Source organism: Dunckerocampus dactyliophorus, chromosome 2 (genome assembly GCF_027744805.1).
Source record: "Dunckerocampus dactyliophorus isolate RoL2022-P2 chromosome 2, RoL_Ddac_1.1, whole genome shotgun sequence".
Taxonomy (NCBI): Eukaryota; Metazoa; Chordata; class Actinopteri; order Syngnathiformes; family Syngnathidae; genus Dunckerocampus; species Dunckerocampus dactyliophorus.
Window position 1 is genome coordinate 47,236,885 of NC_072820.1, and position 18,450 is coordinate 47,255,334.

An 18,450-nucleotide genomic window follows, 5' to 3' on the forward strand; every position below is an offset into this window, starting at 1 on the left:
CCATCAATTCATCTGCAATGGAATTCATGAAGTGCATTTGGGAATAGCCGTGTGTGGGTCAGACAGTTGCTTTGACTTTAGCGCCCTCTGCTGTACAGTTGCTTAAAATGCTTGTGTTCAGCCAATTCCTTTATAACCTACAGTATCTGACCGCTGTGTGTCTTTATTTTCACACAGTGAAACGATCTCTATATACACTGAAGCTAACCTAAGCTTCCATTAAAACGTTTCAGATGATGTAAAAATACAATACAACGTTGGCGTTTATTCAAATTCACACTGAAGCAATGCAGCATTATGTGTTATATGTACAATACATGGATAACTGATCCGCATGCGCAGAACGCCGCTCTATCACCGCTCGCGTCACCGCTAAACCAACGTTCGCTACCATTAAATCAAGGCTAAAGCAACGCCGGCTTCAGCGGTGCACCTCTGTTTTTTTCCCCATTTTGTCGAAATTCAGCCCCCTCTTCTTACCGTTCAAGGGACGCTACAGCAAAGTTCAGGCGGTGTGACCGGGCTTGTAGTACGAGTGATCTTCCGCTGAAGCGTTGTAGAAGCGTTGTCTGATATTATTTTTCAGTCCGAGTCTGGTGACAGACCTGTCATCGTGTATAAACCACACCCCGATTTTTTGCTTCTTACCAGTGGAGAAAAGGTGCTGTTTTACACCGTGATTTATGGTAACTACTTTCAAAACATTTCTTTTTGAAAAAAAAAAACATTTTCGCACCTGCTTACAACTGTTGCATCTTCCATCCATCCATTTTCTATACCGCTTCTCCTCATTAAGGTCAAGGGTATGCTGGAGCCTATCCCAGCTGACTTCGGGCGACAGGCGTGGTAACTGTTGCATCCTACTGAAAATTTACATTTTTGGCAGCAGTTTTTTTTGTTCATTTTTGTTCTGCATGTGACAACCAAATGTACACCAAAAAGGCTAAGAAGTTGTATAGTGCACACATTTGTGATATGCGACACCGCTGATTTCCTTTGCGATCCACTACTGAATAAAATTCTGGCAGGTATCGGTGATATCAATCAGATAACGATACTTTGTGCAAATACAATTAATGTGTCTTGTAAATTTTAAAAAGTTGTGCATTTCAAATCATAGCATAGCATAGCTTAGCTCATAGCATAAAGAATACCAGACATCAGAGTAGTGTATTTGCTGATTTTAAAGCCTGAAGTATATAAATATACCCCACTATTAAGTATATTGCGGTAGCAGTGTGATTTACAACAAAGCCAGGCTAATATGCAACAGAAAAAACAAAACAGGAGATAAAGATCACATAAAATATGTGAAAATTGTGTTGTAAACAGTAACCAAGAAAAAAAGTAAAATATTAAAACCATTAAAATAAACAATTAATCATGAACTACTATAAGAAATTTAAAGTAATTCACAAATGACACATCGTTCAGTTTACGATTGGCCATCATCTCATCATCTCGGAGTACATAAAATAATTGCACATCAGGCCAGTGGCGATTGCTCTTAAGACTGCTGGGTGCTTCCCCTAAAATGTCCACAAAAGTGGTGAAATATGTACTTCTGGACAACTTATTGCCGTTATTGAAATTGCAGTTTGCACTCCATGTTCCTTGGATCCCTCCTTGCTTCCTCAGATCACGTGCTTTCTTGGCAATTTCAGCATTGAGCTTTGTCAGGTGGTCATTCATGTAGACGTTTGTTCCTTTCAGCTTTTTTCCTTGTTTCAGCAGTGCAATCTTGAATTTCCTATTAGTGAACTTGACATTGATGACGGGTGTCAATAGTTAACTGAGGCAAGTGAGGCCTGCAGTTCTTTGGACGTTGTTGTTGTTGTGGGGTCTCTTGGATGAGTCGTCGCTGCACTCTTAGGGTCATTTTGGTTGGCCGGCCACTCCTGGGAAGGTTCACCACTGTTCCATGTTTTCGCCATTTGTGGATAATGACTCTCACTGTGGTTTGCTGCAGTCCCAAAGCTTTAGAAATGGCTTTATAACCTTTTCCAGACTCAGTTAATCTCAGCTATGTTTTAACAGAAGGGGACAATCACATTTTCTCACACTTGTAGGTTTGGATAGTTTTTCTCCCTTAACTCTTTCACTGCCAAAGACATCTATTGATGTCTTTTGTTTTTTTTCACGGGAACTACAGATTAAAGTTTTATCTTGCGTGTGAATTTCTCACTTGTAGGCAATATATTTCTGTCCCAGTAGGGGGCAACAGTTCTCTTTTCCTCCAACCGGCAGCGACAGATTGTCTATGAAGACAGATTGTGGGTTGAGGGAAGAAAATGGTGAAACACGTCACAGAGCTTGTCTGGCGGTGGATCTGCCTTTAGTAGTGATGTGATCGCGAAAGATAGGAGGTGACATGAGTGATGTAGGTGACGCAGACACAAATGCAGTTGACAATGGCAGCCAAAGCAGCAAGCTAGTGGTTAGCATTGCCGAGCCATGTGGCACGACACCGAGGCCTGACACCGGAAGCAGGTGACTCAGAACCCGACCTTGATTCTTCTGACGAGTGGCTGCCGTCTGGATCGGCCAGCAGCAGGGATTCATCCCCACATCCAGCATCCAGCAGCATCTCTGCAGAAAAAGCTTGTTTTCTCTGTTTTTTGGTCAAAACCAGGTGTTTTTGCCAAAACTACCCTATGTTCTGCCACCAATATCTAAAGACCCAAAAAGGCTAGAAACAAACTTTTTTTCTGATGAAAGAAGATAGTCTAAAGTTTCTTTAGATAGTTTCAATGTTTATGTAGTCCTAAAACTCTATAGTCTGTGGGTCTTCAAAGTTCAGCCAAAATGCCCAAAAACTCTGGCAGTATGGAGCTCTCTGAACATGGCTGGCAGTCAATGGGTTAATAACAAAAACTGCATTTTGTGTTCAGTTGTGTTGTCATATGTACATTTGTTTGATGATCTGAAACATTTAAGTGTGACAACCATGAAAAAAAAAAAGAAATCCGGAAGGGGCAAACACTTTTTCACACCGCTGTATATACCAGTACAAAGAAACTACACTTTACACACCGACCGTTACCATAACAAATCATTTAATATACACACAAAGGTTGACAACACATGGCATTTTGTACAACTGTGGTTTGCACAGACACATGCACAAAGATTCAGATAGAAGGGATTGTAAATATGATTTAAGGGAAAATATTCTTATTTCATATTGATCAGATCAAAATGTCTCACATTGGGTGCAGTAATTACTTTTGGTATATGGTCATTTGCTTAGTGTGTTGACATTGATGTAAATGTCCTCGTCTCTACTTACAACACTGTTTTATTACCATCCTAAATAGTACAAGTACAGGTTTGGCATGTCTTAACATAGCTGCCTTTGCACCTCTAAAGATACAGGCCACATATCCATCTTTCCTCTGCCCAGAGTATGCCCAGAGTCACACATCGCGTTTGCATATTTTTGCTGCCATGCTTTGTCCAAGAAAACAAAAAAAGTCCAAGTTTCATCATTATCAAAGCATTCATTTCATTTCAAAGCATATCGTTGATGTCATCAAACATCACTGAATGTACCACAGACCATTTTCAATGTCACTGCAATGACCAAAGAATGGAACTGCAGTCTCTGCATTAGTGACGAACATGTGCGCGTGTGATCATCGCTGATTCATAAAAAATTGGAATTGCATCAAAAGGATTTATCACCGTTTGTCATCAATGAACACTTCCTGCAAATGTCTTAGTAAGACAAAGAATATATATTATGTTTGGATAGTTTTCCCAGCAGGCACATGACACTAAAACATTGATAACTTGTTGAATTAGGTAATGACATCGAGCAACACAAACACAAAGTACATCCAACAAGGATTCGCTGACATTTATTTGTTGTTGGTTTCTGGCGTTGATTTGACCGTGAGATTTTGGTCACTTCTGAACCAATGTTCCAAATTTGAATCCTCACGTTGAGCAACGTTGAGCACGTTCACATTGAGCAACACTGACATGTTGAAACAAGCAGGTCGCTGACATTTATTCACTGTTGGGTTCTGACGTCAGTTTGACTATCAAATTTTGGTCACTGCTCAAATAATGTTCCAAGTTTGAACCCATAATGAAGCTACTATAGACATTTGGACTGTTTATATATTTGACTTCAACTCGGCAAGCGGCAGAAGATTAACTCTATGCATATGTTTCGCTTTTTCTTTAGCTTTTTGGCATCGCCAATTCCAAAAAGCCTGCCACATGGGAGCCTCTCAGGCATTGCGTCACAGAGCAGAGTGCCCTACTGCTCCAATTTAATGGCCCAATGAAAAAAAAAACAAAAAAAAAAAAACAGGACATTTTCATCACTTTCTACAAAAAGAAGAGGGCATGAAAACAGGATATGTCGTGGGAAAACAGGACGTTTGGTCACCCTAGTGTAATCAGACACAAACAAGCATTATATAGCATGCTAGCTTAGTGCTATTCGCTCATCTAGTCTTTGGTCCCGCCTGAGTGGTAAGAGGGACCAGATGACGTAAGAGTTTGCAGATGAAGGGCTGTTTTGAAGATACAACTATGATGGAAAACTTAAGAATAAGCACTGGCAAAAATGATGGAATCACCAGTCTCGGAGGAAGTTCATTCAGTTGTTTAAATTTGTAGAAAAAAAGCAGATCACAGACATGACACAAAACTAAAGTCATTTCAAATGGCAACTTTCTGGCTTTAAGAAACACTAAAAGAAATCAAGAAAAAAAGATGTGGTAGTCAGTAACAGTTACTTTTTTAGACCAATCAGAGGGAAAAAATTACGGAATCACTCAATTCTGAGGAAAAAATTATGGAATCATGAAAAAAACAACAAAAGAATACTTCAAACACACCACGAGTACTTTGTTGCACCACCTCTGGCTTTTATAACAGCTGGCAGTCTCAGAGGCATGGACTTAATGAGTGACAAACAGTACTCTTCATCAATCTGGCTCCAACTTTCTCTGATTGCTTTTGCCAGATCAGCTTTGCAGGTTGGACCATTTCCTTCAACTTCCACCACAGATTTTCAATTGGATTGAGATCCGGACTATTTGCAGGCCATGACATTGACCTTATGTGTCTTTCTTCAAGGAATTTTTTCACAGTTTTTGCTCTATGGCAAGATGCATTATCATCCTGAAAAATGATTTCATCATCTCCAAACGCCCTTTCAATTGATGGGATAAGAAAAGTGTCCAAATAGTCAACGTAAACCTGTGCATTTATTGAAGATGTAATGACAGCCATCTCCCCAGTGCCTTTACCTGACATGCAGCCCCATATCATCAATGACTGTGGAAATTTGCATGTTTTCTTCAGGCAGTCGTCTTCATAAATCTCATTGGAACGGCACCAAACAAAAGTTCCAGCATCATCACCTTGCCCAATGCAGATTCGCGATTCATCACTGAATATGACTTTCATCCAGTCATCCACAGTCCACGATTGCTTTTCCTTAGCCCATTGTAACCTTGTTTTTTTCTGTTTAGGTGTTAATGATGGCTTTCGTTTAGCTTTCCTGTATGTAAATCCCATTTCCTTTAGGCGGTTTCTTACAGTTCGGTCACAGACGTTGACTCCAGTTTTCTCCCATTTGTTCCTCATTTGTTTTGCTGTGCATTTTCTGTTTTCAGGACATATTGCTTTAAGTTTTCTGTCTTGACGCTTTGATGTCTTCCTTGATCTACCTTACTTACCCTTACTTACCCTACTGCTTGCCTTTAACAACCTTCCCATGTTGTTTGTACTTGGTCCAGATCTTAGACACAGCTGACTGTGAACAACCAACATCTTTTGCAACATTGCGTGATGATTTACATTCTTTAAGAAGTTTGATAATCCTCTCTTTTGTTTCAATTGACATCTCTTGTGTTGGAGCCATGATTCATGTCAGTCTACTTGGTGCAACAGCTCTCCAAGGTGTGATCACTCCTGTTTAACTGCAGACTAACGAGCAGATCTAATCTGATGGAGGTATTGGTTTTGGGAATGGAAATTTACAGGGTGATTCCATAATTTTTTCCTCAGAATTGAGTGATTCCGTAATTTTTTCCCTCTGATTGGTCTAAAAAAGTAACTGTTACTGACTACCACATCTTTTTTTCTTGATTTCTTTTAGTGCTTCTTAAAGCCAGAAAGTTGCCATTTGAAATGACTTTAGTTTTGTGTCATGTCTGTGATCTGCTTTTTTTCTACAAATTTAAACAACTGAATGAACATCCTCCGAGACTGGTGATTCCATCATTTTTGCCAGGGGTTGTAGTAGTTTGATGTCCACTACCTTTGGTAATTTCACTCCTCTCGTGAGGGCACAAGTTGTCAGCCCAGCATTCGAGACTGACCAATAAAAAGGCTTCTAACTCCGTTCAGAGGAGGCTGCTCCCACAAGAGTGATGTTTAAATGGAACCAAAACTTCAGGAAAGATTAATTGTTTCATTTGTATACAAAAGCATTTGTTATGTTTGTTTGCAAATCTTTTTTTTGCATTGTGTTTGATTGGATAAAAAGACATTTCTCTCCACAAACTTCCGGTAAGCAGTATGAGAGTGTGAGAGCGATAACACCAAATTTAACACACCTGCTCCTCATTCACACCTGAGACCTATTGAGTCATGTGATACCAGGGAGGGAAAATGGCTAATCAGGCCCAAGTGGTTTAGACATTTATGGCTGTATGTTATTTTCAGGGGACAGTAAATTTACACTATTATACAAGCTTTACACTGACTACTTTAAGTGTTGATTCTTGCCCCATGAAAAGATATAGTAAAATATTTGCAAAAACTTCAGGTGTGTATTCACTTTTATGAGGTACTGTATAAACCTGCGCAACTTCAGTATTAATAGTAAGAAACTGATCCATTCCCTCTACTTCAACGTATCCCTTCTTTGGTCCTGCTTTAACAACACTAACAATAGTGCAAACTTAACAGTAACGGTAAATGAGATCCTTACATGTTAACAATATTGGGTCATACTCTACAACCTACACCAGTTTTTCATTGGAACTGGAGTGCAATAACATGTGATATCTCATTGTTTTTATTGTGTCCCTCCAAGAGAAACCACTAAACGTTAGGGGCGGCACGAAACACCCAACTCACGAAATGAGCCGATACACGAGATTAGGTCGACAGGAAACGGAATGAGACGAGATTTTAACATTAACTTTAAGAAAAATACAATGAAAATGTATGACTGGACATAAAACGTTTTAATTTAACAGAGTCACAAAACAATGCAGGTGTGTTTTGAAATGTTTGTTGCCCCTCAAATTGACAAACAATATTATTGTCTACATTTTTTGGACCAAATAATAATAATAAATAATATCATAATAATGTATTATTTCCTTTAATATGTCATCTTTCAAAGTTGCGGAATTGGAGTTTGTGACATGTACTGTACTGCTGCTTCATCCCCCAGTGCTGACTGGCAGGGTCCACGGCACACGCTTGTGGCTGCAAGGAGTGGCTGGCTGCCGGTGACAAACACGCTCTGGGCAGCCCCGGTGCCGCCCCCGGAGAACCAGAGTATAGAGTTGCTGTGGTGGCCATAGGGCACTGTAGTGGGGCACCTGCTCCGAGCAGACCCGGTGCTGCCATTATTAATGTTGATGGTGATTAATGGTAACGTTGACAAGTCTAAAAATCTACGTGTTTTGATATGATAAATATAAAGTAACTTTCATAAAATGTAGAATTACTACAGCTTCTGCTTGGCTAGTAAGACGCGCCGCAGCTGTTCAACTCAGATGGAAAAAAACATCCACACCTCACACACTGATGCTGGGAACACCAAGGTAGGTTGGATTGCAGGGTTTAAACTCTGTGTAAAGTACTTAATGTGTACTACCAATAATGCCCCGCTCACTGCCACTTCTGTGTTGCATTTATTATCATTCATAGTAGCAATGCCATGGTTCACAGTCTGATTGGATTTCGCTGCCCTGTTTTCTTGAGACATCTTTTCTCCAAATGTTCTGTAGCATGGTATAAAAATATCTTTCTTCAATGCCTGTGAATATTGTCATTCATCCAAGTCATCGTATTCTCAGGGCATTGAATCCATCGCAACTCGACTGTTCAGGTTGTCTTAGAAAACATCTAGTCTCTCATCCCGGCAGGCTTCATCTGTTCATGCTCAGTGACTAGCTGTGATCGATACAATGGCAAAGTTTGATCTAGTCAGACGAGAGCTGTCCTATCTAGTCACTGAGCATGAACTGATGAAGACTGCTCGTATGAGACGCGAAATGTCATCAAAGACAACCTGAACGACTGTTGTGATTGATTCAATGCCCTGACAATCTTTCTTCAATGTTGTCACTCAGATTGTTACGTTTGAGTTTAATTTGATCAGCAGGTGAAAGTCGTGATGGACACTCTTCTCTAGCGGACAAACGAACCCAACAACAAACTAAAAAAGGAAGATGACGGGCAACAGAAGAAAAAGTATGGCAGAGCCACAAAAGCGGTCCAGAAAGCACAAGAAAGAAATTAGGCGTAGGAGGTGGTGTGTTCGTGCAGAAGAAGTTGTAATGTACATGATGAGAGGGCATAAACTATTTTATGGTACATGTGTTTATATGTTGTTTGTTTTTATATACCTCCCCGTAGACCCACCACCTGCGGGGGCAAGCATAAGGGTCCGGTGCATTGTGCTTTGGGTGGCGGTCGAGGGCGGGCGCCTAGGCGAACTGGCCTTCGGCGGCCAAATCTGGTTCTTGGGACATGGAATGTCACTTCTCTGCCGGGGAAGGAGCCCGAACTTGTGAGAGAGGTTGAGACATTCCGACTAGATATAGTCTGACTCACCTCGACCCACAGTTTGGGTTCTGGATCCAAACTCCTCGAGAGGGGCTGGACATTGTTCTACTCTGGAGTTGCTGCAGGGGCGAGACGGCGATCTGGTGTGGGCTTATTAACAGCCCCCAGGCTCAGTTCCTCTGTGTTGGAATCATCCCCGGCTAACGAGAGGGTAATTTCCCTACGCCTTCGGGTTGGGGAAAGGGTCCTGACCGTCGTTTGTGCGTACGCGCCGAACAGCAGTTCAGAGTACCCAGCCTTCTTGGAGTCCATCAGAGGGGTGCTGGAGAGCACCCCAACTGAAACTCCGTCGTTTTGCTGGGAGACTTAAACGCCCTACTTACCTTTGACAGCAATGACAGTGTGACCTGGAGGGGCTTGATTGGGAGGAATGGCCTCCCCGATCTGAACCCGTGCGGTGTGATGTTGTTGGATTTCTGTGCGAACCACAGTTTGTCCATCACGAACACCATGTTCGAACATAAGGATGTCCACAAGTGCACATGGCCCCAGGACACCCTAGGCCGCAGGTCTATGATCGACTTTGTAGGTGTATCATCAGACCTGCGTCCGCATGTTCTGGACATGCGGGTGACTCATCTGGTGATGAGTTGGATTAGATGGCGGCGGAGGATGCCGGACATACCCGGGAGACCCAAACGTGTAGTGAGGGTGTGCTGGGAACGTTTGGCAGAGTCTCCTGTTCTATTCTCCTGTCTTCAACTCTCACCTCCGGCAGAGCTTCGCCTGCATCCTGGGGAAGGACGAGGATATTGAGTCTGAATGGGCTCTATTCCGTGCCTCCATTGCTGAGGCAGCCAATCGGAGCTGCGGCCACAAGGTGGTCGGTGCCAGTCGTGGCGGCAAGCCCCGAACCCGATGGTGGACACCAGAGGTTAGGGCTGCCGTCAAGCTGAAGAAGGAGTCCTATCGAGCATGGATGGCTTGCGGGACTCCTGAAGCAGCTGATAGGTACCGGCAGTCCAAGCGGCAAGAAACTTCGGCGGTGGTCGAGGCAAAAACTCGGGTGTGGGAGGAGTTCGGTGAGGCCATGGAGCCTGATTTTCGATCGGCCTCAAAGAGGTTCTGTCAAACCGTCCGGCGCCTCAGAAAGGGGAAGCAGTGCCCGGTCTACACTGAGGATATAGTCGGACGGTGGAAGGAATACTTTGAGGCCCTTCTCTAACCCACTGACATACCTTCCATAGAGGAACCAGAGCCTGAGGACACAAACGCGGACAGTTCCATCACTGTGGCTGAGGTATCTGGGGTAGTCAAAATGCTCCCCAGTTGCAAAGCTCTGGGAGTGGACGAGTTTCAGCCTGAATTCCTCAAGGAATTCCTCTGTCTTGGCTGACATGTCTCTTCAACATTGCGTGGAAGTCAGGAACAGTTCCACTGGATTGGCAGACTGGGGTGGTGGTCCCCCTTTTCAAGAAGGGTGACCGGAGGGTGTGTTCCAACTTTAGGGGGATCACACTCCTCAGCCTCCCTGGGAAAGTCTATTCCAGGGTGCTGGAGAGAAGGGTACGACCGTTAATCAAACCTCGGCTACAGGAGGTGCAATGTGGTTTTCGTCCTGGTCGCGGAACACTGGAGTGGCTCTACACCCTTGCAAGGGTACTGGAGGGTACTTGGGAGTTTGCATGTCTACATGTCTACACCGGTCTACATGTGCTTTGTGGACTTGGAAAAGGCATTCGACCGTGTCCCTCGTGGTGTCCTGTGGGGGGTGCTCCGGGAGTATGGGAGTGGCGCGCTACTACGTGCCATTCAGTCCTTGTACAACAGGAGCAGGAGCCTGGTTCGCATTGCCAGCAGTAAGTCAAGCCTGTTTCCAATGAACGTTGGCCTCCGCCAAGGCTGCCCTTTGTCACCGATTCTGTTCATAATTCTCATGGACAGAATTTCTAGGCGCAGCCAAGGTGTCGGGGGAGTCCAGTTCGGGGCCTTAGGATCTCATCTCTGCTTTTTGCAGACGATGTGGTCCTGATGGCCTCATCGGGCTGTGACCTGCAGTGTTTACTGGGACGGTTTGCAGCTGAGTGTGAAGCTTCTGGGATGAGACTCAGCACCTCCAAATCTGAGGCCATGGTTCTCAGTCGGAAAAGGGTGGATTGTTCCCTCCGGGTTGAGAATGAGGTTCTGCCCCAGGTGGAGGAGTTCAAGTATCTCGAGGTCTTGTTAACAAATGAGGGAAGGTTGGAGCGTGAGGTCGATAGGCAGATCGGCACAGTATCAGCTGTAATGCTCTCGCTGTACCGGACCGTTGTGGTGAAGAAAGAGCTGAGCCGGAAGGAATGAATGTTTTTATGTATATTTACAATAGACATGAACGCTGCCCACTGTGGCGGTCATTTCTAGTTCGAATTCATTTGGGGTTTTCAGATCCTATTTCAAATGTATTAACATCATAAGGAAGGATTATTTAATTGGAACAGGCATGAACGTGTGTCATAGTTTTGGAATAGAGCATAAAGTTTGAAGTGCAGCACTACCAACGAAAGTTGAGTCTTACCACTGGTAAAATGTCATGGTTGTAGGTAAAAGGGTTATACAATACAAGTCAGTAAAAGAGCTTAAACTACCACAGTGTGACGACGCCAGGCCCTCCACTTCCATGCTTCCTCCTCCTCCAGGTCTGAAGATACCGGGCAGTCCTGATCCACCCATGAGTAACAAGATTCCTCCAGATCAACACGAGGGACTGCGTCTACATGGCTTACAATTCCATGAGGGACATATTTACGATGACCTGATGCTTTGTCATGAACTGTGATTACCTCCACCCTGTCTGCTCTTAATTGTCTCACTTTCTCATCCTGCCAGTTCAGCTCAAGGTCAAAATTCATTGATACTGCCTTAGTTCTCCCACCTCTCCTTTTGTGAAGTGGCACAGGTTGTGGCCACAGGCTTGCTGCAGGCTGATAATTCTTAAAGGCCTGGCAGAGGTCAGTAAGCTTTGTTGAGAGGACGCATAGAGGAGGCGTAGTTGGTTTTCCTGTGAAATTGTGAGGCCTGGTGAAAGGTGAAGGTCTTGGGGATGTGGAATTAATTTGAGGGTATTTGCAGAGGAAGCTGTTTGGACAAAGTTGTGGTTCAAGTCTGCACCCTCTCTGATTTTTAGTAAAAATGTCTGGTCCACCTTCCTCGTCAGCCCTCTTGCCCCCACATTCTTTACCCAATATTATTTCTCTTGCTTTCACCCCATTTCCATTGATACTCATGTTGTCATGTGTGGAAACATAATGCTTCCTATGGAAGATCTCTGTCTCTCTTGCAACCTCTTCTTTTCCACTCCCTCCTCCTTCGCCCACACAATTGCTGGCTTTGACAGGCTCATGCTCACAGTCCTCATCTGAACAGCTTCTAGGCCAAAGGGTGGTGGGACACTTTTTACGTTTGTGTGTAACAGCAGAAATTATGGACTCAGACAGGATGTCCCTGAGATTCAGGTCTGTCACAGCACTCAAAGAAATCTGTAACCAGTTCAAGTTTTGTCATTCAATTTGTTCATCGGTATGAAGTATGGTGTATGAATACACTACTTACCTTTGACCTAACTGAATCGCTGATGGTGGAGTCTGTTTAAAAGGAATGAGAGAGATTCCCAAAAGTCAATTATTGCTTTCAATGTAAAAAGTCACCAGCGTGATACCTACACACACACACACACACACACACACACACACACACATGCATACATATGCATACAGCAATGGTGTTGCAACCTTCCAGGAGAACTCTAGGCATTTTACAACACACTTATTGAGTTAGTGAATGTTTTACAATTTCATCAGGCATTTCTAGAGTTCACCTTTGAGATCTGCAACAATGGTGAATGGTTGTACTTTGGCAGACCGTAAAGACCGTAAAGAAAATGCCAAACACAACATCAAACACAAACAAAAAGGAAGGCCTGGTCCTACCGAAGAAGCATATCCACTGTTTCAGCGAGGAAAAAAGCAGTGGAGAAAAGTCCAAAAAGAGAAATTTTAAAACACAATCAATTTTCAACAACAATCATATCATTGGTAAAAAAAAAAAAAAATGAAAAAAATTTGAGGAACACCGGATTGTTTTTTTTTTATTTTTTTTTAGTAAACTATAGATTGAATGTCTCAAAGACTCTTTTTCCTTTGGGCTTGGCCTTGTCGAGTTAAAAGACAACCTTCAACATCAATTATTAAAAAAATTCGGTGTGTGTTTTCAGCCTACGGAGACATTTTGAAATAAATGACAAGCTTCTGGCTTTGTGGGAACAGTTAAGTGAAGGCCCTTTGGTGTTCCAGCTTAAAGGGATGGTTGAGTTTTATTGACATGAAGTTGTATGACATGACCATCAGCATTGTAGTGCAAAGACAGAAGAAAGACACGCCAAAGACAGAAGAAACATGTTTTGAAGAGTTCTGGTCTTCAAGCACCCCAGGTAAGAACTAGCTAATAACAAATTCGATGCAGCTTGTTTACAAGCTAATGGTATTACACTCGGAACAAGCTACCAAGAATCAGCTTGTAATGTTGTGTGCAGTAAATCACCAACTATCACATTACCAGTGAAGCTGCTACCTAACATAATATTATATGATGACTGTTATTATTATTATAGTCAGCTACGTGGAAGTATGGGCACCTCCACATCTGTATGAGTATGCTTCCAGTCACAATACAGTGGTATGGAAAAGTTTGGGCACCCCTGATAATTTTAAAGATTTTCCTTTATAAATGACTGGTTGTTCGGATCAACAATTTCAGTTAAATATATCATATAGCAGACGAACACAGTGATATACGAGAAGTGAAATAAAATTTACAGGATTTAGAGAAAGTGTGCAATAATTATTTAAACAAGAGTAGGCAGGTGGCCGCACGGTGGTCTAGTGGTCAGCATTTTGGCCAACAGAGTAACAGTCTGGAGATGGGGAAGACCTGGGTTCGATTCTCCCTTGGCCATTTCTGTGTGGAGTTTGCATGTTCTCCCCGTGCGTGTGTGGGTTTCCTCCGGGTACTCCGGTTTCCTCCCACATTCCAAAAACATGCATGTTAGCTTCATTGGAGACTCTAAATTGTCCATAGGTATGAATGTGAGTGTGAATGGCTGTTTGTCTATATGTGCCCTGCCATTGGCTAACGACCAGTCCAGGGTGTACCCCGCCTGTTGCCCGAAGTCAGCGGGGATAAGCTCCAGCATACCCCCGCGACCCTAAAGAGGAGAAGCGGTATAGAAGATAGATGGATGTAAGTAGGCAGGTGCATAAATTTGGGCACCCCAAAAGAAAAATTCCATCAATATTTAGTAGATCCTCCTTTTGCAGAAATAACAGCCTCAAATAACAGGTGCCCGCAAGCCTGCTTTTCATTCAGGTTTTCAGGTAATAATGAAAGAACAGTAGGAAGAAATGCATTCTGAAATACAAAATGTGAGTTGTTGACATCAGCATTTTGTTCATGTTCTGGTAAAACAAGCGTATTCGCTTTGTTTGGGTTTAAAATAAGCTCCGAAAATGAATGTTACAAAAATGAGTAGCTCTTGGCCATTTTCATTTTGTAAAAGTAGCTCTCACAAGGAAAAACGTTGGTGACCCCTGGTCTAAATGCTTCCTATAGCTTGCAATGAGGGTCTGGATTCTGGTTGAAGGTATTTTTGACCATTCTTCTTTATAAAACATCTCCAGTTCAGTCAGGTTTCCGAGCATGGACCGCCCGCTTTAAATCACACCACAGATTTTCAATAATATTCAGGTCTGGGGGCTGAGATGGCCATTCCAGAACATTGTACTTGTTCCTCTGCACGAATGCCTTGAGCAGTGTTTAGGGTCATTGTCTTGTTGAAGTAAGCAAATAAGCAACTTGAACTTTGTCACTGATTCCCGAACATTGTTCGCAAGAATCTGCGGATACCGATTGGAATCTATGCGACGTTCAACTTTAACAAGATTGCCAGTACCTGCACTGGCCACACAGCCCCACAGCATGGAACCACCACCAAATTTTACTGTGGGTAGCAAGTGTTTGTCTTGGAATGCTGCGTTCTTCATCCGTCATGCACACCGCCCCTTGTTATGTCCAAATAACTCCATTTTAGTTTCATCAGTCCACAGTACCTTATTCCAAAATGAAGCTGGCTTGTCCAAATGTGATTTAGCATACCTCAAGCGACTCTGTTTGTGGCACGCCACGCATTACTCTCCCCTTGTGCAAAGTGCGCTGAATAGTTGAACGATGCACAGTGACACCATCTGCAGCAAGATCATGTTGTAGGTCTTTGGAGCTGGTCTGTGGGTTGAGTTTCACTGTTCTCACCATCCTTCGCCTCTGCTTATCTGAGATTTGTCGTGGCCGATACAGTACATACGCGACTCCAATGACTCATGTTCAGTGTCATTTGGAAATGAGTCAAAATAAGAGAAAAAAGTGAATATAGTGAATACAGATGTAGTCTACTCACATCTACAGCTGTGAGTCTAGCTTCAGCTTCGACCAGTTGTCCCTCATCGCTCTCTCTGCATCAGTTCGGCGTCAGTGTATTCCTGTTATATAGGTTTGGCTTTGAGCTAAAAGTAATGTTGCCACGATTTCTTTTGTAGTCAGACATATTTACTTGAACTATCGCAGCAGTAAACACTGTAAAACAGGTGATGGAAATGTGCACAACAGTTGACAGCTGAAGGCAGCGCGCAGTGATACGAAGGTAGAGAAAATCACGCCGAGCGATTGTCAGGTCTGACTTTTTAATGGAAAACGGTTTTGTGATACAAATGTATTACTCTTAAGAACGCATTTTGTTTTGAGAAGCAAAACGCTTTACTGAAGTGACCCCACCAACTAGCCGGAACTACTTTCCTCAACACCGACCGGAACTCGGCTCATGGGACGAAGTGGGGGAAAAGTCACCATGAATGCACTACACGCTGATGGGGGTTGTCATACAACTTAATGTAAAAAAAATCCCAACTATCCCTAAAAGTGAAAGTAAAAGTCAAATTCGTAAGATGTTCAGTGGAAAAATCAACACTGGGTTCATGCTTGGTCCAAGCTGCTGAAACACGTCGACCATCATGGTAAAGATGGTATTTTTGAACATGTGAAAGGATCTTTTACTACAAAATGGACAGTGAGGAGGAGTTCTGTCTTTTTTACTGTTTACTGTTTCATTTAATTACTGTATCTTTTTAGATTTGTTATCTCTATAACATAAATATATGTGCATTGCGTAAAATGAATTACTGAAGTAAAAATAGATTATATCAAATGTTTATTATTTAAATGGATTTATTTACACCTCAATGAACAGCTACAAAAATTTATTATAAAATAATGTTATGTTATAAAAACAAAGATCCATCTCAATAGAAAAATTTGGTCAAAATAGGTCAAATCTCTTCATGCAAATTTCTCACAAACTAATCATCTCCCAAAGCAGCACAGCGTGTTTAACCCCTCCCCTCCTGCTGCTCTGTGTTGACACAAAAGCAGCAAATCCTCACCACACATCTTGATCAATAACATTCGAGTTTGACAGGAAAAAAGGCAAGGAAAAAACTAATCGGCTCCCAAAGAAGCGAACCGACTCCTGTCGTTCATTTAAAAGAGCCGGCTCTTAGAGCCCATTCGTTCATCATGACACATCACTAATTGGGAGATGATAATGAAAATTATGGGGAATGGGAATGCGGAAATAATTGTGAGGATGTCACAGAATGAACTTTGACTGTAGAAAGTGTTTCTTTAAGTCGATTCTCACCTGATGCTCCTCCTGGCATACCCAGCTTGCCAATGTTGCACAACAGGTGGTCGATGTTGGGCTGCACGCCCTGCTTATCATCTGGAGGTTTTTCCTGCTTGTCGAGCTCTTCTTCACTGAAGAACCAGCCACACTAGAGAAGTAAACAGGTACAGCATCACTGCAGGGTGACAGACCGTCACAACTGAATGAACCTCAGTCAATTGAATCTCAACCTCAAATGTCCCTAGGTCAGGTTTTTTTCTTCAAAAAATGTGCCTCATTACTCTGAGTCATCATCATGCGTGGCCTCACGTGATTGTAAGACTTAAACATAAAACAAGATTAACTCGACGTTAACTTTTCTTTGGCTTACTTTGTGTTTTGCTACCACTACAGAATTGTACCAGTGATGAGCGTATAGAACAGAAAATGGAACTTATTCCTTCATTGAGGTCCATTCTGAAGTACTACGGTGTACAGCTAAAGTGACAAGTTGGCATCTTTTTTTTTTGTCCTGTCCAGCCATTAGGGCAGATGGTATTGTTGATCTAAATGCCCTCACGTGCTCAACAGACTTGCTCTGCCAGGGAAAAGTGTGAGCTACACTTCCCCTGTTATACAGAATTGATTTAACTTTGATGTTTTGTTGCTATGCAAATTTGGAGAGGCGCATGACACATATAGGAGGAGTCTGCAAGTATGAGTCTGCAAAAATTACATTATGGCCAAACCTGACACCATCAAAACGTACAAAAAACACACATTGGCCGTATGGACGACACACAAAGATGTACAAAGTGCGTAAGATTGTCTTGAACCCTGAAAACAAGTGTACCCGTAGAGTGTTTGTATAGTGTTAATGTAAAGTGGCTCAGCTACAAAATCCCTTTTCCTTACTTTGTGTTCATGCTGCCTATGCCAGACTTCTCATACTTACCAAAGGGGGTTTCATTTGGCGCCGTGTGAGTGGCTGCCGGTTACAGCAGCTCTGTACTTTTCTTCCACCTTTTAGTGTTTTTATAGTATTTTAGTCTTCTTACTTTTTCTTTTGGTCGCATTTAGTCGAGTGTGCAGCTATGGAGGTTCATACTGTTAACTTTTCTAGTCTGCGCCTTGATGCTCTTTGAACTTTTCAGTTCAACTGTGGGAAACTTCTTCAGCCACGGCTCCCCATTCAACCAAGGCTCCATTGTTTACACCCGGGATCAGCTGTTAGCCCTGTGCCACACACCCCCTCTCTGCGCGGAGAGGCCGGAGATCCCAAAGGAGCTGCGGAGGAGCAGAAGAGGATGCAGGTCGGGAGTGAAGTGCAAGAAGCGGAAAAGACGGTACAAGCCATGTCTACCGTCTATCATCATGGGGAACATAAGATCTCTCCCCAACAAGATGGAAGAGCTAACGGCGCTGACCCGACTGCAGAGGGAGTACCGGGAATGCAGCCTCATGTGCTTCACAGAGACGTGGCTGAGTGAACTTTCTCCGGATTCACACGTCACACTGGACGGATTCCAGCTGGTACGAGCGGACAGGAATGCAACGGAGAGCGGTAAGAAGAAGGGAGGGGGAATCGCTGTGTTTGTGAATGATAGATGGTGCCACCCGGGACCCATCTGTGTGAAGGAGCAACTGTGCACCTGAGACATGGAACTGTTAGCATGCAGCCATACTACCTTCAGAGTGATTTTTCACATGTTATTGCTGTGTATATCCCCCCCTCAGCGGTCGCTGCTGCAGCTATAGAGCAGATCCACACCATCGTCTCTCAACTTCAGAACCAGCACCCCCAATCCCTCCTCCTCATCTCCGGTGACTTCAATCATGCTTCCCTGTCCTCTGCTCTTCCCACCTTCACCCAGTATGTCAAATGCCACACTAGAGACAATAAAACTTTGGACCTCCTGTATGCAAACATC

At 43.1% G+C, this 18,450-nt stretch overlaps 1 protein-coding gene across 6 annotated transcripts in view; it reads right to left on the reverse strand.

Annotated features, from left to right (window-relative positions):
- Positions 1–6,184: 6,184 nt before the first annotated feature.
- The window catches only part of LOC129177834 (rho GTPase-activating protein 21-like), a 95,368-nt gene continuing 83,102 nt past the window's right edge, over positions 6,185–18,450 (reverse strand). For all 6 annotated transcript variants that reach the window (XM_054769363.1, XM_054769362.1, XM_054769361.1 and 3 more), the window contains 3 exons: positions 16,556–16,688; positions 12,364–12,395; positions 6,185–12,290 (listed from right to left, as the gene is read on the reverse strand). In XM_054769363.1, the coding sequence (XP_054625338.1) occupies positions 11,391–12,290; positions 12,364–12,395; positions 16,556–16,688 (1,065 nt within the window). In that variant the 3' untranslated portion in view covers positions 6,185–11,390. The remainder of the gene's footprint in view (positions 12,291–12,363; positions 12,396–16,555; positions 16,689–18,450) is intronic.